General features: G+C 37.2%; 1 protein-coding gene across 1 annotated transcript; it reads left to right on the forward strand.

The window, feature by feature from the left end:
* The first annotated feature begins 6,735 nt into the window (after positions 1–6,735).
* On the forward strand, positions 6,736–8,856 carry LOC142531528 (pectinesterase 3). The gene is made up of 2 exons (XM_075637690.1): positions 6,736–7,919; positions 8,015–8,856. The coding sequence occupies exons 1-2, from the start codon at positions 6,875–6,877 to the stop codon at positions 8,689–8,691; spliced, it is 1,722 nt and encodes a 573-aa protein (XP_075493805.1). The 5' UTR covers positions 6,736–6,874; the 3' UTR covers positions 8,692–8,856.
* Positions 8,857–9,176: the final 320 nt, after the last annotated feature.

Here is a 9,176-nt window from a genome sequence, read left to right on the forward strand (position 1 = left end):
TTAATGGTAAGGTGGAGTCAGTTGTTGAACACCTTGAAACATTGGTGATTGTTGTTAAACACGAGTTGTTTAATTGTTGGTTTGATAAGAAAAATCAGGTGATCTATAACAAGTTGTGTTGATTGACATGTTTGTATATAATGTTGAAAAAAACAGGCTTTTTAGCCATTTTTTAGTTTTTAAGAAAATTTGGATAGAATTTCCCTTATAAATGTGACATGACAAAAATACAAGTACATGAAGACAAATCCCAAGAAACATCTCTAATGTTAACATGTTTTCAAGAACAAAGTTTGGCTTTCAAGCCATTTTCTCAAACCTACAAATCAAAATGAGTAAAGCTAAACCATGACAAATAAGTGCAACAAAACGTACCACTATGTGACATAGAAAATTCCAAATTAAATCGTGTTTGCAAGGGTGATGAAAACAAGCGCTCAAAAGAGATCTAGGCATCGTAGATTGTAATGCCCGAGAATTTGATTACCGTAATCGGAAATGATTTGGGTGCATTTACCGTAATCTGATATTAATCTGGGATGATTTCTTGATTAATCAAGGTAATTATAGACGAAAAGTATTAGACCGGAAAAGGTGCGAAAAAACGCGAAATATATGTGTAAGGAGGTGTGCTCGCGCACATGCGCGACATAATGCGCGAGCCATGCGCGGAGTGGACAGAAGACCCCGCGCATATGCGCGGCGTGAGGACGCGCATATGCGCGAGGTGTCCAGTAGCCTAGTGGAGTGCTCGGCGCATATGCGCGACGTGAACGGCGCATATGCGCGAGCAGGGCAGGAAGGTTGGCGCACATGCGCGGCAGAAGGCACGCATATGCGCGAGTTGATTTATGCGGAGACAGTAGGTCTCACGCATATGCGCGATGTCAGTGCGCGCATATGCGCGAGTAGTCCAGTAGCCGGACAGTACTTCCGGCGCATATGCGCGGACCTTGGGCGCGTATATGCGCGTGACATGCAACACGAAAGTAAGCCACCTGCCCCTTGAACATGCACGAGTATATATATCATGAATTGTTTAGAATTCAAAAGAAAACGAGAAAAGGGTCGAAGCTTTGGAGAGAAAAATCCTTACGCCTTTTGTGAAAGATCCGTCCGTCTGAATTGTAATCCGACTGCAGTACTGTGTTCCTATCGACGTAGGCTACAACTGGACGTAAGTTTTACTACGTTTTGATTTGTTTGAAATTATGATGTTGTCAGAATTGAATGGGATTCATATATGATGTTCTTGACATGTTAGACATCATAGAATCGAAGTCAGATTAAGAAACGGACTGATTATGTAATTGTTATGATTTTTGGAATTGATTAACTGAGATTCGATATCAGATTGGTGTTGTTATTGAAATTATGAATTGCACCGATATTGATTATGAGTTCTGGTATTATATATGTGGTGTTGAAATTGACGGGGTTATCGAGACTATATTGTTATGCCGTCGAAACATCAGTTGATTGATATTGATCAGATTCGGTATGGATTGAGATGGTATCATATGTCGATTGGCATTGATCAGATTATGTTTTGATTTGAGTATTAATCAGAACAGGTTTTGAATTGAGTTATATACTGATATTGTATCTATTCGATTGTCATTATAAAATTGGGTATGGACAGAGTTGACTTCAATACTTCGTCTTCGTCGGACCGAGAAGATAAAGGTATAAATTAATGTTGAGTTGGGATTGCACAACTCGAGTGAGGTTTGGCTCGAGTTTCCCTAAATCACATACTTTACCTTATTGTATTGATTTGATTGATGTACTTGTTCTCTTGATTTATAGACAGCAGGTATTAGACGAGTAATCTTGTGACAGAAGTGCCTGATAGTGGTGGGATCGCCATGGGCACATTGCACGATGTCACAAGATAGTATATTGGCGATAGTGCCAAAGTCTGTCACCGAATGTTTGGCTATCGATGTGGATAGAATTATAACTTCATCTATTACTGATGATCGATATTATATCGATGTGGATAGAATTGGAGCTTCTTCTTCTATTACTGGTGATCGGTACCGTATCGATGTGGATAGAATCATAACTTCTTCTATTACCGGTGATCGATATTATATCGATGTGGATAGAATCGGAGTTTTTTTCTATTACTGGTGATCGATACTATACCGATGTGGATAGAATACGAGCTTCTTCTATTACTGGTGATCGATACCATATCGATGTGGATAGAATTGGTATTTCTTCTATTATTGGTGATCGATACCCTATCGACGTGGATAGAACTGGAGTCTTTTCTATTACTGTTGGTCGATATGGGAATGCTAACTTCTGGAAACCGGGATCCCTAGACTAGGATTGAGTCTAGTCTTAAATGTGGAGTCATGAGTCTAATTGACAGTTTATAGTGATTTAAATTGATTATGTTCCTGAGTGTGGTACATATCGATTTATGTTCCTGATGATGGTACATGTTTAGAATAGGATTTATTCTTAATGTGGATTTATATTCTGATCTGAATACATGTTAGACATATCTGTTATATGCTTTTATATTGTTTTTATGATTGCATGTATACATGATTTATACTGAGAATATAATTCTCACCGGAGTTATCCGGCTGTTGTCTTGTTTCTATGTGTGCATGACAACAGGTGGGATAGGATCAGGGTCAAGAAGAGAACGAGGCTGGACTAGATAGCGTGGAGATCCGGGCTTGAATTACATTACGTTTCCGCTTTGTATTTAAAAAAAAAAAAAATTAGACCATGTTTATATTAATTGATAATTAAATCCCAAAGATGATTAAGAAGATGATTAGCGTCCGGGTCCCCACATAGATCCTCCCATTTGGTGTGAAACCAGGCTTGAATTTATTAAACACTCTTCAATGTGTCTTCCCCTTGTTGATATGCTTGCTTTTGGTTCACATATTTTTACCGAGACACTGGATATTTGTTTTGAAGCTGTCAGAGACAATGTGACCTTTTTCTCAGAAATCATGTCATCCAACCTTTCTTTTTGTCTTAAAATTTCCAAGCTGTATGTATCAATGTTTCTGAGCATGTAGAACTAGAATCTTGGAAAGCTGAGATAGGGGAAACGGTCGATTGATAGTTTCAGAGGCAAAATTAGGTGAAGGCCTATTAGTGCAAACAAGTACCATAATAAAGAAACATTGGTTTGGTTTTAAAGCCAGACAAGATAGAAGACATATCTAGGAATAGAAGTGGTCTTGGTAGGCAAAAGAAGATCATAGTTGGCTCGAAGATTTTGCGCTGAGAAAGAGAGGGTCACTAGCAATTCCCTCAAGTAAAACCAAATAAACCAATACACTTGAGTAAAGTGGTCAAGAGATCATCCTCAGTCGACAACCATGTAATGACTATTGAACAAGCCACATCAAACAAGCAAGATATTTGTTCTCTTTGAAGTGAAACTGAGATCAAGCCAATTAGACATCTTGTATACTTGAATGAAGGTACATGAAAATAAATGCAAACAAGATCTCAGACAAAAGCAAAATGCATAGGGCACAAGGATTACAGAGAATGGCCAGTAAAGATCAGGAAGATACGAAATCTCAGTTATGAATCTTATTTTGAAATTTTTGTGTACATATGCGGGCACATAGAAGCACAAACATGATCAAACAAGAAGTCAAGGAATTAACCAAATATTTTTGGCCAAACTTTGAATCATCGAGTATGGAATATTCAAGCTCATTTATATCTTAGACAATATATCAAACACCTTACAAGCAAGCGGATTAATACATGTTGAAAATTTAAGATCCCTATATGCCATGCAAAAACGATAAGGAAAATGAGTTTACTTGTTCCCTGAAGTTCTTCGGCTTGACGTGAGAGAGGTAGAGTTTGTGGTGGTAATGTTGCGAGCTATGGCAAGAAAGATGGTAGCGCAACGGTTTGCTAGTGTATGGAGGAATGAAATTATGAATCGAAAGAAAGACAGAGTGTGAGAAGAAAAATACAACTTTGGGCGTAAAGGAGAAACTAGGAGCTTGAAAGGTTTGAAGGAAGATTGTGATGAGATAAAAGTTGTGTGCATTTGATTCTATAAGTAGATGTGTATGAGAAAAGTGCAGAATCGAGCGCTTACCGCTTTGACAAAAGCTATATCTAGTGATAATAGTGCAACTCAAATTTTTTAAACCGCATAGCAGTACAAGCATCATGGTTCGATCACTATACCCAGCAAGGACAATTATTGCACCTCAACAATCTCCCTCTCAATAATTATACTCCTTGCACTCAATGGGAATCGAACTCAAAACATTGACTTTGATACCAATTGTAGGACTGAGAACTTGCTGATTTATCAAAAGATATAGCTAGTGGTAATGGTGCAACTCAAATCTTTTAAACCGCATAGCAGACCAAACGTGATGGTTCGATCGCTCTACCCAGCATGAAAAATTATTGCACATCAACAGAAAGGATGAAACTGGAGACTAAATTATTTCTTCCTCCAGCTTTGAGAATTGGAATTTGGCCTGATTTATGTAGATCAGTAGGGGCAAGATGAGCATGATATTCTTAAAAATAACCAAATTGGCTCGTTGGACAAATTAGCAACATGAGGGGGCATTTTTTGGACCCAAATTATGCAAAAAAGCCATCGATAACAAATGCTCATCAGATGAGAAAATCCAAATGCTGTCAAAGTCCATTAGAGCTGCAGTTGGTTCGAGAAAGCACACGACCGAGGTAGTTGACCAACGATCCATGATGGACGATTGTGTAAAATGGCTAAATTGTCGGGAAGAATGGAACAAAAAACAAGCAGGAGTCATCAGAAAAGGCTCTCGCAAAAATTAATCAACAAACAACATCAAAAATGCTCTGCAAATTTCGTTTGTTCTAGTTCATTTTCGTTTATTCATTTTCACTTTCTATGATTCTAGTTTTCCATAACTTTATCATATTCTTTTACTGATAGATTCAGAACTAACGACTTGATTCAAAGCTTACATCGTTTGGTTTAGAAGTCAGATTTCACATTTGGCATGATTTCGTATCTGGAACGCCCGGAGATTTTTGTGATAAATAGTTACAAAGCTTAATAATAAATAAATAAATCTATATTCAAGAAAAAGAACATTAAATTAATAAATAGTTATTACATGATTTTTTAATATATCAATGTAATGGTTTGATTAGTTTATTTTTTTGTCTAAAACTTGAACAAAACAATTTTTATGGTTTAGTTGATTTTAGAATCAATCCAAACTCTGATTTCTTAAAAATTGATCTAAATCATGTTGTTTGTTTGGTTCTATGGTTTGGTTCAGTTTTTGAACACTCCTAAAGTGTGTGATGAAATAATAGTTGGATGTATAGTAGATTAGACTGATAATAATAGACATCGTGTGATGCAAATTACAAGACATTAATAATTACACCTCCTTGTTTTATTCAACGTTCGACTCAAATTTTTTAAATAATTAGAATCGCACAATATTATGTTTTATTTAATATTTAACTCAAAATTCTCCAAATAATTAGAATAATTTATTATTTATATATGATTTTTCAGTCGTATTACACGAACCAAATGAGATAAATAACGTGATGTAATTATAGTTCGAATATATGTTTATTATTTATATCCTATATATATATATTATTTGGGAAAAGACGAGTGTTAAAGGATCTTGAAGTTGACAAACGGCTGGCTGTTCCTGTACGCGTAGAATTGGTGTCATATTACTGGATCCTTTCGAGTTTCGAGGCTGTGTGCGCCCCACTAAAGTACAAATTATGATGCATAAAGTACCACAGATTTTGATTTGGACAATTCATACTCTTCGTGCTAACATAGTTGTAATAATGAATTAATAACAATAAAATTGTTCGTAAATTAGAGAATGAATTGGTCAAAAGAATTAAACAATTAAAGCCAAATTGCATTTCACACAAGAGTCTTCACATTAAACTCGGCATGATTTGTGGCATTACCTCACATATTCTTATTTTTGTAAAAAAAAAATGTAAATTATACAACTTAAAAAAATAATATATTGTATTAAATTAAAAAAAAACCCATTAAATATATTTTATGATCAATGGACTTAGCTAGCTTGGCATAACTTTGAAGTGGTAGAAAGTCAAATCTTGAATTAATTTTTAGATTTATTAATATTTTTTTGAAAAAAAAATTTATGCACATAAAATAATTAATTAATAGAAGGTAATAAATGTCTATTTAAAAGTAATAAATATTGCTGGAAAAAAAACTCGGCGAGGAAGGGAAATCATTACTAATTTGACCTAGTTGGCATGAAAGTTTTAAGTCCACAGCTTTTATATTATTATATGTTTATAAATAAATTAAAGGAACCGCGTAAATCTATTGTGTATATATAAAAATGGTTTATAAAATTTGTAAACTATGGATCAGTCAGATTCATCTTACTATTATTATTTGATTATTAAATAGTGTGGAAGAAGTAAAATCACCGTTTCTTGAATATGAACATTATATTATACATTACTCGATATTTTTCGTGAAACAGACTCACAGATCTTTATCTGTGAGACGGACGAATCTTATTTATATTTATAATAATGAGTAATATTTTTGTTATAAAAAATAATATATTTTTATAGAACAAAATATATATTTGACAAAATTGACTTATGATATATGTTACGAAATTTTTCGTGATTATATATATATGTATTATCCCATGATTATGAATGTCACCAAATCATACCGCAAAAAACACGGCTAAAGACACTATATATTCTACGTTCTTACTCCCAAAAAACCAAAAAGATTCGCATTTCATAGGGAAAAGATAAAGTCATCTGAAATCGAAACTCTCTGAGTAGAAAAGAGTTTATTTTGTTCATTGATCGATCATCAATGGACACAATCAATTCATTCAAGGGCTATGGGAAAGTGGATGAGCTAGAGCAACAAGCTTTCAGGAAAAAGACCCGCAAGCGATTGATTATTATCTCCATTTCAGCCGTACTGTTGATCGGTTTGATCGTCGGAGTTGTTGCCGGAACTGTGATTCATAGCAAAAACAAGAGTGGTTCCGATGATGTTCCGACTTCTCCGGCTGCGGCGATTGTAGCTGTGTGCAGTATGACTCAGTACCCAGATTCTTGTTACTCGAGCTTGGGTTCCTCAGAATCCACCGACCCGGAGAGGATTTTTCTGTTTTCGTTAACGGTGATCAAGAATTCTCTGAGGAAAGTGTCAACTTTTACAGATGAGTACGCGAACAAGACGGATACACAGTTGGTAAAAGAGGCGTTGAATATATGCGCGACGGTGTTAGACGACGCTGCTGATACGCTCGAGGATTGCATATCCTCAATGCAGAACGGCGGGAATAATCTAATCGCCAACGGTTCGAGGATCGACGACTTAAAAACGTGGCTGAGCACCGTGATCACGGACCAAGAAACGTGTTTCGACGCTCTGTATGAGTCCAACGCCAGTTTTATGGAAGACATCAAGCTTCTGATGAAGAATTCCACGGAATATGCCAGCAACAGTTTGGCCATAATCTCGAAACTGCAGTCATTGCTCGGGACTTTTAAGATCCCATTCCACAGGAGGCGTCTGCTGGGGGCAGCCGAGGAATCGATCTTTCCGGCGTGGGTTTCCGCTGGTGACAGGCGGCTGTTGCAGCAGAACAATCCGAAGCCGAATGTGACGGTGGCGAAGGACGGCAGCGGCGATGTGACCACCCTGAATGCTGCGGTGGCGAGAATACCCAAGAAGAGCAAAACGAGATTCGTTATATATGTGAAGGCGGGGATATATTTGGAGAATGTGGTGTTGGATAAATCTTACACGAATGTGATGATGTACGGAGACGGCAAGGACGTTTCCATTATTTCCGGCAGCAAGAATTTCGTCGACGGAACTCCGACTTTTTCCACGGCTACTGTTGGTAAGTTTGAACTTTGAATTACTCCGTTGTCAAACGTAGGCAGAGTTGAACATACAATGCATGACCCAATCAATTGATTTTACATCGTTTCACAGGTGTCGCGGGAAAAGGATTCATGGCACGAGACATCGGTTTCAAGAACACAGCCGGACCCAGCAAACACCAGGCCGTGGCCTTCCGTTCCGGCTCCGACCAATCTGTATTCTACAGATGCAAGTTCGACGCGTTCCAAGACACCCTCTACCCGCACTCGAACCGACAATTCTACCGCCAATGCGACATAATAGGCACAGTGGACTTCATATTCGGCAACTCGGCCGTGGTGCTCCAGAACTGCAGCATCTTCCCTAGACAACCCAATCCTAAACAATTTGTCACGATTACTGCACAAGGCAAAGTTGACCCGAATCAGAACACCGGAATTTCGATCCAACGGTGTACAATGAGCCCATTCGACAATCTTACCGCCCAGACCTACTTAGGCAGGCCTTGGAAAGCTTACGCCACTACGGTTGTTATGCAGACTAATATTGGTGGGTTCTTGAATCCATTGGGCTGGGCCAGATGGGTCCAAAACTCCGACCCACCGAAAACTATCTTCTACGCCGAGTATCAAAATACTGGACCCGGAGCGAGCACTAGAGACCGGGTCAAATGGGCCGGATATAAGCCCAGTCTTACTCCATCCGAGGCCAATAAATATAATGTGCAGTCCTTCATTCAAGGTAGTTCGTGGTTGCCTGCTACGAGTGTAGCCTTTGACTCAACATAAGTAAATTGTTTTTTTTTTTAAAAAAATATTACTTTTTTTTTCCATCAAAATTTGTGAACATAAATTAATTTGTTTGCACAACTTGTATTTTCTTCTGACATCTGGTTTAATTTTGTTTCATTTGAAATCAAATATTTGAAGTGAATTTGACATACCATTTACTCATGGCATTAGTTATATTTACTGTGTGTTTGATTATTAGATTTTCATTTAAGAGTAGGTCTCTTGTGAGACGGTCTCACAAATCTTTATCTGTGAGACGGGTCAGCTATACCGATATTCACAATAAAAAGTAATACTCTTATAATAAAAAGTAATATTTTTTTATGGATGACCCAAATAAGAGATCCGTCTCACAAAATACGACTCGTGAGATCGTCTCACATAAATTTTGGCCTTCGTTTAAAAACTTGCAAAGGAAAATCTAATGATATAATTGTTTTATTGAGATTGTAAACTCTCCCTTTAATAAGAGCAGTGTGATA

The sequence above is a fragment of the Primulina tabacum genome, chromosome 17 (genome assembly GCF_025594145.1).
Source record: "Primulina tabacum isolate GXHZ01 chromosome 17, ASM2559414v2, whole genome shotgun sequence".
Lineage (NCBI taxonomy): Eukaryota > Viridiplantae > Streptophyta > Magnoliopsida > Lamiales > Gesneriaceae > Primulina > Primulina tabacum.

Coding starts and splice junctions, on each gene's coding strand:
- LOC142531528 (XM_075637690.1), top strand. CDS start 6,875: ATGGACACAATCAATTCATTCAAGGGCTATGGGAAAGTGGATGAGCTA. Junction 7,920..8,014: donor TTTTTCCACGGCTACTGTTG/GTAAGTTTGAAC, acceptor ATCGTTTCACAG/GTGTCGCGGGAAAAGGATTC.